Source organism: Heptranchias perlo, chromosome 6 (assembly GCF_035084215.1).
Source record: "Heptranchias perlo isolate sHepPer1 chromosome 6, sHepPer1.hap1, whole genome shotgun sequence".
Lineage (NCBI taxonomy): Eukaryota > Metazoa > Chordata > Chondrichthyes > Hexanchiformes > Hexanchidae > Heptranchias > Heptranchias perlo.
Genome location: NC_090330.1, coordinates 23,023,454 through 23,038,163, shown reverse-complemented (window position 1 = coordinate 23,038,163; position 14,710 = coordinate 23,023,454). Strand labels below are relative to the sequence as shown.

The 14,710-nt window shown below is 44.0% G+C and overlaps 1 protein-coding gene across 1 annotated transcript in view; it reads right to left on the bottom strand.

Annotated features, from left to right (window-relative positions):
• Window positions 1-7,127: 7,127 nt before the first annotated feature.
• smad9 (SMAD family member 9) overlaps window positions 7,128-14,710 on the bottom strand; it is a 32,973-nt gene continuing 25,390 nt past the window's right edge. The window contains exons 5-8 of the mRNA XM_067985925.1: window positions 13,892-14,005; window positions 11,591-11,812; window positions 10,003-10,259; window positions 7,128-7,701 (exon numbers count right to left, since the gene is read on the bottom strand). Of these exons, the coding sequence (XP_067842026.1) occupies window positions 7,558-7,701; window positions 10,003-10,259; window positions 11,591-11,812; window positions 13,892-14,005 (737 nt within the window). The 3' untranslated portion in view covers window positions 7,128-7,557. The remainder of the gene's footprint in view (window positions 7,702-10,002; window positions 10,260-11,590; window positions 11,813-13,891; window positions 14,006-14,710) is intronic.

The following is a 14,710-nucleotide window of genomic DNA, read 5'->3' as shown; positions in this document are numbered from 1 at the left end:
ATATGCAGATTAAAGTCACCCATGATTACTGTAGTACCCTTGTTACATGCATCTCTAATTTCCTGTTTGATCCCACCCCCTACATTACCACTACTGTTTGGAGACCTATTGACAACTCCCACCAGTGTTTTCTGCCCCTTGGTTCTTATTAACTCCACCCAGACTGATTCCACATCTTGGTTTTCAGAGCCAACATCCTTTTTCACTATTCCTCTGATTTCATCCTTTACTAACAACGCCACCCCACCTCCTTTTCCTTTTTGCCTGTTGTTCCTAAATATCGAATATCCTTGGATATTCAGCTCCCAGCCTTGATCACCCTACAGCCATGTCTCTAATTGCTATTATAGAATAAAGACTTGCTATGAGATGCTACTGCCTGATGTAGTATTGAGCCATACCAAACGAGAAAGATCTATGGTTTGGTCCATTGACTGCTCTGACTTAGCTGATCTCACTTTAGCTGGGAGTAGAGTGTTACAATTGGCTTCAGCATCCTCACCTGGAAAAGGTGAGCATAGATGGAAAAAGAAAAACTCAGGATTCACACACCATAATCACTATCTAGTGATTACTGCTGGACATGATCAGGGTTGGATGTAATGCTTCTCATGGTAGAATAGCTTATTGACATAAATGATCTAGAATAATGTGAATAGCTATGTGGGAAAGATTTCAGAGATTTGCTGGAACATGTGGAACCATAACCCATCCTGTGGGTACAGTTGTGTGATTCTAGTAATTTATGAGAGTACCAGAAAAAAATGACCATAAAAACTGCTGGATTGTTGTAAAAACCCAACTGGGTCACTCTCCAGGGAAGGCAACCTACCACTCCTATCCGGTCTAGCCTCCAGCCAACCCGTACCACATTACGTGGCTAATGCTTAATGCCTTCTGAATGGTCTAGCAAGTTGTAAAACAATCTCAATAAAGGAAGGCCTACCACCACTTTCTCAGGGCAACTACGAATGAGCAATAAATGGAGCCTGCTGAGCATGCTATACAGCGGAAGCAACATGCTAGAGACAGAGCTAAGCGATTCCATAACCAACGGATCAAATCAAAGCTCTGCAGTCCTACCACATCCAGTCATGAATGGTGGTGGGCAATTAAACAACTAACGGGAGGAGGAGGCTCTGCAAACATCCCCATCCTCAATGATGGCGGAGTCCAGCACGTGAGTGCAAAAGACAAGGCTGAAGCGTTTGCAACCATCTTCAGCCAGAAGTGCCGAGTGGATGATCCATCTCGGCCTCCTCTCGAAATCCCCACCATCACAGAAGCCAGTCTTCAGCCAATTCGATTCACTCCACGTGATATGAAGAAACGGCTGAGTGCACTGGATACAGCAAAGGCTATGGGCCCCGACAACATCCCGGCTGTAGTGCTGAAGACTTGTGCTCCAGAACTAGTTGTGCCTCTAGCCAAGCTGTTCCAGTACAGCTACAACACTGGCATCTACCCGACAATGTGGAAAATTGCCCAGGTATGTCCTGTCCACAAAAAGCAGGACAAATCCAATCCGGCCAATTACCGCCCCATCATTCTACTCTCAATCATCAGCAAAGTGATGGAAGGTGTCGTCGACAGTGCTATCAAGCGGCACTTACTCACTAATAACCTGCTCACCAATACTCAGTTTGGGTTCCGCCAGGACCACTTGGCTCCAGACCTCATTACAGCCTTGGTCCGAACATGGACAACAGAGGTGAGGTGAGAGTGACTGCCCTTGATATTAAGGCAGCATTTGACCGAATGTGGCACCAAGGAGCCCCAGTAAAATTGAAGTCAATGGGAAGCAGGAGGAAAGCTCTCCAGTTGCTGGAGTCATACCTAGCACAAAGGAAGATGGTAGTGGTTGTTGGAGGCCAATCATCTCAGCCCCAGGGCATTGCTGCAGGAGTTCCTTAGGGCAGTGTCCTAGGCCCAACTATCTTCAGCTGCTTCATCAATGACCTTCCCTCCATCATAAGGTCAGAAATGGCGATGTTCGCTGATGATTGTACAGTGTTCAGTTCCATTCGCAACCCCTCAAATAATGAAGCAGTCCAAGCCCGCATGCAGCAAGACCTGGACAACAACCAGGCTTGGGCTTATAAGTGGCAAGTAACATTCGCGCCAGAAAAGTGCCAGGCAATGACCATCTCCAACAAGAGAGAGTTGAACCACCTCCCCTCGACATTCAATGGCATTACCATCACCGAATTCCCCACCATCAACATCCTGGGGGTCACCATTGACCAGAAACTTAACAGGACCAGCCATATAAATACGGTGGCTACAAGAGCAGGCCAGAGGCTGGGTATTCTGCGGCGACTGACTCACCTCCTGACCACACCACCCCACCCCCCCCCCGCAAAGCCTTTCCACCACCTACAAGGCACAAGTCAGGAGTGTTTTGGAATACTGTCCACTTGCCTGGATGAGTGCAGCTCCAACAACACTCAAGAAGCTCGACATGATCCAGAACAAAGCAGCCCGCTTGATTGGCACCCCATCCACCACCCTAAACATTCACTCCCTTCACCACCAGTGCACTGTGGCTGCAGTGTGTACCAGCCACAGGATGCATTGCAGCAACTCACCAAGGCTTCTTCGACAGCACCTCCCAAACCCACGACCTCTACCACCTAGAAGGACACGAGCAGCAGGCACATGGGAACACCACCACCTGCACATTCCCCTCCAAGTCACACACCATCCCGACTTGGAAATATATTGCCGTTCCTTCATCGTAGCTGGGTCAAAATCCTGGAACTTCCTACCTAACAGCACTGTGGGAAAACCTTCACCACACGGACTGCAGCGGTTCAAGAAGACGACTCACCCCACCTTAAGGGCAATTAGGGATGGGCAATAAATGCTGGCCTTGCCAGCAATGCCCACATCCCATGAACGAATAAAAAAAAATCCCAAGAGCAAAAAAGTGATTTGGAGAGGTGGGGGGAGGAGAAAAGATGAGAGAGGAATGATAGTTTAAAAGAAGTGGTATGATAAAAATGGATTTGCATAATCTGCAGTTGTGAACATACAAAATTGACTGGTAGGAAAAGACCAGCTGGTCTGTCAAGCCTTCCCCACACCATGACACTTCTTCCCTCCCCCAATCTCTCAACATCTCACACCCACCCCTGCAACCATCAGTTTTTCCAGCATTTTAATAGTATCTGGTTTTGAAAGAGAATTTAATGGGAGCATTGCAAAATGGAAATTAACATTTAATAATCAAGAGCTCTCAATGATGCTCATCTACAATTCTGATTCTGTACATTAAAGGATTTGATCATAACCTCTGGTTCCAAATTATTCTTATTATGAAATTTGTACAATGATTTTACTAAAATTATTGTAGACATTTAGAGTGAAAAACATTTGGAGGATTCTGAAATCAGGACTCCATTCAGGCTTTCAGGTCCAATTTTGTGGTCGAGAGCTCATCTGATGGTTCAGCAAACTTATTCAGCGATGTAAACCTGAAAGGTTCAAGGTTAGACAGGGTCCTCCCTCCTGAAGCTATTCAGTGACACATGCTATCAAAGCAAATAAGCATAGAATCTGACTTGTCTGTGATGCTCCCAATGGTCAAATAGTACACTGAATTTCACTATCCAGACTCACACAGTGGAAGTACTGGAGGGCAACTGGCATCCATAGAACAATTCCACCCAGATGAAAATAGAATAAAGTTAAGCAACGACATCCTGCTCTAGTTTGTAGTCAAAGTCAAAACTGCTGATGGAGCAGTGTCATTCTACTAAATATTCTTGGCATGTATTGTAGATAATATGGTATAGTATTTCCTAAATGTGCTAGTGCTATCAAATGGCAGATCAATATTACAACAGCAATTGCTTGCATCAATTTATATTTGTTACCGTCTTTTCAACTGGGATATTAATTATCCAATGGATTCGTAGATATATATAAAATACTAGTATCAGTAATGGTGGCCATGAAACTACCGGATTGTCGTAAAAACCCATCTGGTTCACTAATGTCCTTTAGGGAAGGAAACCTGCCGTCCTTACCCGGTCTGGCCTATATGTGACTCCAGACCCGCAGCAATGTGGTTGATTCTTAATTGCCCTCTGAAATGGCCTAGCAAGCCACTCAGTTGTAAAATCTCGCGAAAAAAAGTCACAATAAGAATAAAACCGGACGGACCGCCCGCATCGGACCACTAGGCACCGGACACGACAAAGGCAAACCAAGCCCAGTCGATCCTGCAAAGTCCTCCTCATTAACATCTGGGGACTTGTGCCAAAATTGGGAGAGCTGTCCCACAGACCAGTCAAGCAACAGCCTGACATAGCCATACTCACAGAATCATACCTTTCAGCCAACGTCCCAGACTCTTCCATCACCATCCCTGGGTATTTCCTGTCCCACCGGCAGGACAGACCCACCAGAGGTGGCGGTACAGTGATATGCAGTCAGGAGGGAGTGGCCCTGGGAGTCCTCAACATTGACTCTGGACCCCATGAAATCTCATGCCATCAGGTCAAACATGGGCAAGGAAACCTCCTGCTGATTACCACCTACCGCCCTCCCTCAGATGATGAATCAGTCCTCCTCCATGTTGAACACCACTTGGAGGAAGCACTGAGGGTAGCAAGGGCACAGAATGTACTCTGGGTGGGGGACTTCAATGTCCATCACCAAGAGTGGCTCGGTAGCACCACTACCGAGCTGGCCGAGTCCTGAAGGACATAGCTGCTAGACTGGGCCTGCTGCAGGTGGTGAGCGAACTAACACGAGGGAAAAAACTTACTTGACCTCGTCCTCGCCAATCTACCTGTCGCAGATGCATCTGTCCATGACAGTATTGGTAGGAGTGACTACCGCACAGTCCTCGTGGAGACGAAGTCCCGTCTTCGCACTGAGGACACCATCCAATGTGCTGTGTGGCACTACCACAGTGCTAAATGGGATAGATTCAGAACAGATTCAGCAGCTCAAAACTGGGCATCCATGAGGTGCTGTGGGCCATCAGCAGCAGCAGAATTGTATTCCAGCACAATCTGTAACCTCATGGCCCGGCATATTCCTCACTCTACCATTACCAACAAGCCAGGGGATCAACCCTGATTCACTGAGGAAGAGCATGCCAGGAGCAGCACCAGGCGTACCTAAAAATGAGGTGCCAACCTGGTGAAGCTACAACTCAGGACTACATGCATGCTAAACAGCGGAAGCAACATGCTATAGACAGAGCTAAGCGATTCCACAACCAATGGATCAGATCAAAGCTCTGCAGTCCTGCCACATCCAGTCATGAATGGTGGTGGACAATTAAACAACTAACGGAGGAGGAGGCTCTGTAAACATCCCCATCCTCAACGATGGCGGAGTCCAGCACGTGAGTGCAAAAGACAAGGCTGAAGCGTTTGCAACCATCTTCAGCCAGAAGTGCCGAGTGGACAATCCATCTCGGCCGCCTCCCGATATCCCCACCATCACAGAAGCCAGTCTTCAGCCAATTCGATTCACTCCACGTGATATGAAGAAACGGCTGAGTGCACTGGATACAGTAAAGGCTATGGGCCCCGACAACATCCCGGCTGTAGTGCTGAAGACTTGTGCTCCAGAACTAGCTGCGCCTCTAGCCAAGCTGTTCCAGTACAGCTACAACACTGGCATCCACCCGACAATGTGGAAAATTGCCCAGGTATGTCCCGTCCACAAAAAGCAGGACAAATCCAATCCAGCCAATTACCGCTGAATGGGAATCAGGGGGAAAACTCTCCAGTGGCTGGAGTCATACCTAGCACAAAGGAAGATGGTAGTGGTTGTTGGTGGCCAATCATCACAGCCCCAGGACATTGCTGCAGGAGTTCCTCAAGGCAGTGTCCTAGGCCCAACCATCTTCAGCTGTTTCCTCAATGACCTTCCCTCCATCATAAGGTCAGAAATGGAGATGTTCGCTGATGATTGCACAGTGTTCAGTTCCATTCGCAACCCCTCAGATAATTAAGCAGTCCGAGCCCGCATGCAGCAAGACCTGGACAACACCCAGGCTTGGGCTGATAAGTGGCAAGTTGCATTCGCGCCAGAAAAGTGCCAGGCAATGACCATCTCCAACAAGAGAGAGTCTCACCACCTCCCCTTGACATTCAACGGCATTACCATCGCCGAATTCCCCATCATCAACATCCTGGGGGTCACCATTGACCAGAAACTTAACTGGACCATCCACATAAATACTGTGGCTACAAGAGCAGGCCAGAGGCTGGGTATTCTGCGGTGAGTGACTCACCTCCTGACTCCCCAAAGCCTTTCCACCATCTACAAGGCACAACTCAGGAGTGTGATGGACTACTCTCCACTTGCCTGGATGAGTGCAGCTCCAACAACACTCAAGAAGCTCGACACCATCCAAGATAAAGCAGCCCGCTTGATTAGCACCCCATCCACCACCCTAAACATTCACTCCCTTCACCACCGGCGCACTGTGGCTGCAGTGTGTACCATCCACAGGATGCACTGCAGCAACTCGCCAAGGCTTCTTCGACAGCACCTCCCAAACCCGCGACCTCTGCCACTTAGAAGGACAAGAGCAGCAGGCACATGGGAACAACACCACCTGCACGTTCCCCTCCAAGTCACACACCATCCTGACTTGGAAATATATCGCCGTTCCTTCATCGTCGCTGGGTCAAAATCCTGGAACTCCCTTCCTAACAGCACTGTGGGAGAACCTTCACCGCACGGACTGCAGCGGTTCATGAAGGCGGCTCACCACCACCTTCTCAAGGGCAATTGGGGATGGGCAATAAATGCCGGCCTCGCCAGCGACGCCCACATCCCATGAACGAATAAAAAAAAAATCCATGGCTAAATTGAGCAAGGTGCTAGAACATTTTGTGCTGAAAGAGCTGACATATTAATGAAGTGTAATATTTTGAAAAGGTCAGTCTCTTTCCAATACTTAGCAACAACTTAGCCTGGTAGTAGTTATGCTGGATATTTTAAACTTAAAAAGGTAGGTCCTCCACTGTTACGTTAAGTTGTTATAAGGCGCAAGACTATATTTTAAAAACATCAAGCTGGTACTTCAATTTGTTAGATGATTTAACACTTAACAAAATGCACTAATTCAGAACTCGATTTTTTTCAATGTAATTTTTAATAAATATTTGAACAGATGGAGTGTCTTGCATCTGTAATACAATTTTTTTGTCTTCCTTGGGTGTTATAACAAGGTTAAGATATTCTGTGCGTATTTAAATCCAGCCTATGAAACACAATGTAACCACTAGGCAAAAAGACAAAGCATTGCATTGACTCTAATTTTCAAGCTCCTCCAACAACCAATTATTTTCACTAAAAGTTGCTTGTTCTCCACATGGAACAAATGCTAGACCCTAAATGGCAGAACACTATATTAAATATTAGGATTTATAAGCCAAATATAATATGCAACACTTTTTAAAATGACTCAAATATAAAATCGAGAAATGCCTGCATACATTGTACACATTAGTTTCTGGCCATTACCAATTTTTATTTTAGGAAGCTATTGCCAACACATCATATTGTTAATATACAGCTTTATTAGGAGACTGAAGAGATGGGATTATGAGGCGAGCCCATTTGAGTTAGTACTTTATCCAGCCATTGCAGTGGCCCATGCAGATGGATCTCTATCCAACATGGAGTGCTTGTAACGTCTTGACGATGATACTCTGCTCCCCAGCCCTGAAACCATTAAAAATCCGTCAGTCTTATGTATGCAGTTTTTTTTATGGCGTAGTAATATCTATATTAAAATTGCATTTTTATACCATTTTCAGTTATTTTGACATTTTGTTTTTTAAAGTCATCAAAGCCATGCCCCATTTCTCCATGGTTTTCTGGAATCAGTCATACGAAGGCATGCAAGTGTGGCCTAAGTTGATTTGCATAGAGGATCTCTTCCGCTCATGCAGGGAAATGATTCCCCTCCAGACATCCCAATGGTAGGAATTCAACATACGGGCAACTTCAGGTGCCATCTCATATCAAATACTCTAATATTAGTGCACCAATATACTGCACCACCAGGTTGCCCATTATTCCTATTTTTATTGTTACTGCCCATTATTAATCGGTGTTGTACTTTGGTCTCCCCTTGTGGATGTTTAAAAATATTGCGGCTGCCAGTGGAAGATATTTGAGTCTTTATAGCATTAGAAGTCATAACTACCCAGTTAAGAAATTTCTTTTCAACTCCTGCATTGGCATAGCCACTTAATTCTATTCTATCTACTCATGCCAAGTTACTCACGCAAGATATTCTCACTGCTTTCCTCCCTCAGCCTTTGCACCAAATGACTTCTCACCCTCGGTGATTGCAACCTCCAACTCAATTCACCTTGCCCTCTCTCATCTGAGTTCGCTGCCCTCCTGTCCTTTATTAACCTCTCCCTCCATATAAACTCTCCTACCTATATTCAGGGCCACCCCCTTGACCTTATCATCTCACATGGCCTCTTTGCTCCTTTTGTATTAATCACAGACAAGGCCTTGTATCCTTGTGTCCCTCACCACCCACATCCCCCTTCCAACCCCACCTCCTTCTGTGACCAACCCTCGAAAAAACTCTCCCCCAATTCATTTACAACGGCACTTTCAAATTCCCAACTGTCTAGCCTTTGGCCCTCCATTCGCCACTATACTGCTGCAGCTACCAATCTGCTCAATTACACCCTCACCTCCACCTTTGATGCCCTTGTCCCCAGTAAAACCTTTACATTCTCCCACCCTGCTTGTCCCCTTGGTGCAGCACCCATCTTCGTTCCCACGTCTAAGGGATGCAGATTTGAGCAATTATGTTGCACAACTGGTTTAGCCATTCATCGCCAGATCTGGCCGGACTACATCAAGCACTATCGGGCCCAGCTCTCCTCTGCCAAAATTGCTCACTACTCCAGGATTATCCTGCAATGCAAAGATAACCCCCAGCTTTTCTCCACTACTAACCATCTCTTTAAATCCCTATCCCCTGCCCCCTTCACGCTCACCTCCAACAACAAGTGCAAAGAGCTCTTGGACTTCTTTGTCACTAAGATCGAGACCATCTGTTAAACTGCCACCGCCGCATCCCTCCTTACCCTTGCCCGGAACTCGTATCTTTCTATAATTTCCCGCTTATCTCCCCTCATGCCCTTTGAGCTCATCTTGTCCTTGTGACATACCTCCTGTTCTCTTGACCCTATTCCCACTAAACTGCTGACCACCCAACTTCTCTTCCTGGCCCTCACAGTAGCTGATTTTGTAAACGGGCCGTACGCTTTCTAGATCTAAAAAAATACTGCAGATTGCGGACGGCCCCATGCTCAAAATCCCTGCAAGATCATGCCAGACGATTTCATGCCCTCCCACAACTGGTAAACTACAGCAGGCTGCCCACAGCTCACTAGCAGCAGTCAAATGAGGCCTGAACTCAAAAACGGTTTGGCTCTCCCGAAGCCGGTTTTAGGCAGACAGCACCGCCACTCCGCCGACTTCACGATCATTTTGGGGGAAATCTAAACATCCGCCAAAATTTTTTGTCAACGTGAGGCGGATCTAAACTCTTAAAGTACAGAATATACCCTGATTGATGCACTGAGGTTTAAAAAGATCAGCATAATTTTACATTTCATATAACACCTAGCCAGCTGGAAAAATTTTCCAAGTTCTGAATTCCAATGCACCACTCAGCTTCTACTCCCCAAGCATCGTTATTGCATATTAAACAATGCTCAAAATACTTATTATTTTAAATAGTGGAGCAGGCAACAGAGAGCAAAAAATTAATCTGCAATAGATTACAAAACACTAAGATTGTCATTTATATCTACAATTCTTGGAAAATAAAAACATGGCATGAATGGAACAATTTTTGTGTGGCAAGAATTCCACAGTCAGTGCATTAACAGTTGTAGAAGATGCCTTTGTTGTCTTAGATATTGGATTACATCAAATATGCACAGTACAAAACCATTTCTCCATAACAACCTATAATAGATTACTTGCCTTCACAAAGCTCATGCGAATTGTGCACATTTTTGTCAACTCGTAGACCACCTCAAATCCATGATTTACAGATTGAGCTAAGAGCTGCGCAAAGAGCTGGTTATTGAATATCTTGAGGCTACAGCCACTAGGAATCTTGCAAACAGTGGTTGGGTGAAAGCCATGTTGATAGTTGCAGTTGCGACTCTGAACAAAGATGCTGCTGTCACTCAAGCATTCAGCATAAACCTCACCTCCAACATAGTATAGATGGACACCTGGAAGATTTTTCATGAAGAGTTTATCGTGTCTGCTAGCCTAAAGAAGCTTTGTTTAAAAATAATGAAATTAATATTATGAGACCCTCTAAAGGATTTTTAAAAAAATACACAGGTTTGATTTTTTTTTAGGACATGCACCTTCAATTTATCTAGCTCTGTGAGCCTCCAGCCATTCAAGATCAGGTGGAACAAAAAACCTAATAGTGAACCTATCATGTCTGTCCACCTATCACCTGCTGTTATGAAAATAAGGTGTTGGAAAGCAGAAACAGCAACTCCCACTCCAGAAGCTGAACGAAGCTAATAAGTAATGTGTGGGAGCACTACCATCTCCAGAAGGACTTCAGCGGATCAGGGAGAACACCCACCACCTTCTCAGTGCAACTAGGGATGGGCAATAAACGTGGCCTTGCAGGATTGCCCATATTCCGAGATTTTAAAAAAAACATAAGAAGCAATCCTCCATTTGTGATGTAAATAAAAATTGGATTTGGAAAACATACATTTAATTTTATAGGCTGGTTGTACAACTGTTATTTGTTTTTATTCTCAAAGTCTCCCCATAAGGTTTCCTACTGTATACCATGCATCAACAGACTGTACCATCTGACAGTCCCACTATGTTTGCACATCTATCACCAAGTTACCTGAGAACAGTACTTCATTATAACTCTCCAATCTCTTTAATGAAAAGTTCATTTTTTTTATAGTACACTTATTATGCAGTTATGTTTTATGTCTTATCTTCAGCTCAACAAGTCCAAATAAATGATGCAAATGAGAGGTTAAACTGTACTAACTGTTCAGGTGGTTGTTAAAAACGGGACAGTTCTCCCACTGTCCTCCCTCAATCAACACTACCAAACACATTCATCTCAGTGCTGTTTGTGAAGTCTAACTGTGCAAAATGGGTGCCATGTTCGTTTCCATGGCAACAGTGAATGTAATTCATTGTATGTGAAGGGCTTTGGTACAGCCTGAGACACCACTTACAACTGCTCTGTTAAATAGATTGCATTTTTGTGTGTTATCCAAGGCAAACATAGCCAAACTCAATTGTTATTAAGTTTGGATGCAGCCCCCTTAATGTTATCTTTCTCAGCTTCTCCCTATTTCTCAGTTTCTTCCTATTTCTCAGCCCTTTGTCCACCATCTCTTACCCAATTCCCTACTCCGCTGGGTTCCTGATCTCAGCATGTTATTGTGGGAAGACGTCAAGTACTGTTCCCAGAGATTTGAAGGGAAAACCTGAAAAGACTTAAGAGAATTCTGAGGATGAATAACAAATAACCTTTTGAAGAGAAAATGCATTTATTTATGGGTCTGACCTTTTCCAATGTGCCGTCTGGTGTTTTCAATCGTAGAATTTCGATTTACATTAGACAGGAGCCCAAGGCAGAACCTGTTCTTATTATTGGAGGGATCTGTAAATCCATCAACGAGCAAACTTGTTGATGATGCATGAAAAGCTTCTCCAACTCTATTGTTTAGTTCATAATAGACGATAGAACACCAGTGATCTGGCTCTTCATAGCAGACAGGCTGTAAATCTGCAAGGCAATCAATTGACAAGGTTTGACACATCTCTAATAAAATCTCATCATTACTTCCAAATTTACAGCAACAAAAAGTGTTAAAACAAAAATAAGAGTTCTATAAATTTGACAGAGTGTGTAAACTGTTGCTGTAGCTAGAGACATTCGTACTTTGAAATTTTTGTTGAATCACGTTTATCTTTCTATTTAAATAATTTGATAGGATTCTGCTGTTGTCTCTAACACATAAACTTGATGCTTCTATGCCCACCTTGCTGCTATGCCCACCTGTGAACCAATAGTCTGGAAGAAGTTGAACGTTCTGGGGGTCCTGCAGGGAAAGGAGAGGGTGGATCCGATCGGGCAATTCCCCAAACAGACGGTGGAAGCCATTTGGCAGATTGTCTCGTCGCCAGAATTGACCAACAGGCACCAGGATGTAGCTTGGATAGCGGTGAGAAGGGCCCTTCCAGTGCAGTCTTTCCTGCACGCACAGCATCTCAGCGCCACCACGAGCTGCCCTCGAGGCTGCAGCGGGGTCAGACCACCATCCATCTCCTGGTGGAATGCCCCTTCACGCAGAAGGTGTGGAGAGAGATGCGTTGGTATCTGTCCCGGTTCTTCCCCAACAACTCGGTAACACAGGACTCTGTGCTATATGGGCTGTTTCCTGGGACGCACACCGCAACAGATATCAACTGCTGCTGGAAGACCACCAAGTCGGTGAAGGAGGTACTTTGGTCCGCCTGAAACCTGCTGGTCTTCCAGCTGAAGGAGCTGTCCACACCGAGTGATGCTGACTAGGAGTACGTGCTGCGGGCCACACTGAAGTGAGGTGTGGCCTACGCAAAGGCTCTATGGGGAAAGGCCACCATGTAAGGCCATCCCACCTTGTATTGTTCACCATGTATTGTTCACCATGTATCATAAGATATGTACTGTGTTTGAATTGTAATATTGGGATTGTATTGTACATGATCAGCTTTGGATTGTTTTTGAATTGTATTGCTTTGGAATTGTGATTTACTTTGAACTGTATATTCTTAAATTTTGTGAAATAAAGTACATTTTGAAATTTTAAAAAAGTCTGGAAGAAGCTACTAGGTGGCATAATCATCAGCTGTTGCACATTAAATTTACACTCTGTCACAATACCAGTCGGATCCACCCTCCAATTTTATGCCTCTTTTCCTGAAGACTCTGATTTACATGGCTACAATGTGGCAATAGACCAATGGTCAAAACTGTCCTTCTTGGTTTATGGAGTATTATAAGTAGCTCCTAGCAATTTTGATCCACACCATAAGGAAGAAACTTATATCCACAGCACAAGTAAGTTCAGGGCCATTCTCCTCAGATACAAACCTTTAATGTCAGAGCAAATCATATGGGATTCTTGGCTATTATACAGTGCTAAAGTTAATAAGTAATTAATGAATATTTTAATACATTTCTTCAACAGAGAGAAACTCATAAATAAGGCATCACAAGAATGAAGAAATAGCACGAAAACAATGAAAAGTTGAATGTAACCACTAAAAACTGGAAAAATTCAAGACACCGCCATATAATCACCATAGTAAAAAAACTAAAGCAAAATAGTGAAGCAAATATCAGGCATGATAACACACTAAATTTAAAAAAGGTGGAAAATAGCTGTCTAAACTAATTATAAAATTATTTAGTGTATATGCTATTATTGTCCTGTCTGAATTTTGAGACTGTGTTTTACATTTCTCTAATGCAGCTAACATCCAGTGGCAACGTGTCCAATTTACATAATCGCTCCTCATAATCCAATCCCTCCATCCCCTCAATTATTCTGGTTGTTCTCTGTATCCTTTCAATAGCTGCAAATTCCTTTTTGTGGTGACACAGTATTCTAAGTCCGGTCACACCAATGATTTATAAAGTGGCAGGATTACCTAACTAAAATAAATGCATATCCCAAATCAGTCATGTATGACATTCAGACAATGTGGTTCCAAATGCAGAATTATTGGGTGACCAATACTATGTGCATCTGTAGACAGATTTACAGCTGCTATAACTTTAATAATCACAGTGTGCCACAAAACTACTGTGTCAGCTCACCTCTCCTAACAGCCAGATCTGGAACTAATGAGGAGTCGTTTGAGGTATCCATTGGCTGAACATCCCGGATCCCCTGTTTCTCCACGGGTTCGTAAGGAGGGGGTGGTGTCTTGGCTGCAAACAGACACGGCTGATATTAGCTGTGGAGAAGTTGCCACTAATGTTACTTGTTCAATCAGGTAAGACATACACACAATTATTCTAAATTGATGAAAATCCTTTTAAAAATATACATGTACCACAAACTACAAAAACAACAGCCAAACCTAGTTCGATCAAACATAGGAACATAGGAATTTCCAGACAAAAAAGACCAAGATCCATCTAGTTTGCCTTCTATCATCCTGGCTGTCGCATGATATAATAATAATTGAGGTGTTGACTAATCATATAAATCATTATCAATTACTCTACCATAGACTCAGACATGACACAAGGAAAACCCCAGTGGAGAGCTTTGGGAACCATAGGTTCAAAGTCACCTGTTCCTCCCAAACATGCTACACTTACCACATCATGTCTCAAATTACTTATATACTATATCCCAAAATGTTACTTTCTGAAAGAAATCGATCTAATTTGAATTTGAATGAATTAGTACTAACTGCTTCCACCATCTCCATAGGGAGTCTGTTTCATAGATTGAACAATTGCTCACTGAAATATTGTTTCCACAGATTAGTTTCGAATTTACCCTCCCTCAAGCTCAGGCCGTGTCCTCTGGTTCTACTGTTCTGGCCAAGGTGAAATAGCTTGTCATAGTCTCCATTATCTAGTCCCTTTAGAATCCTTAAAACAGCAATCATATCACCTCTCAGA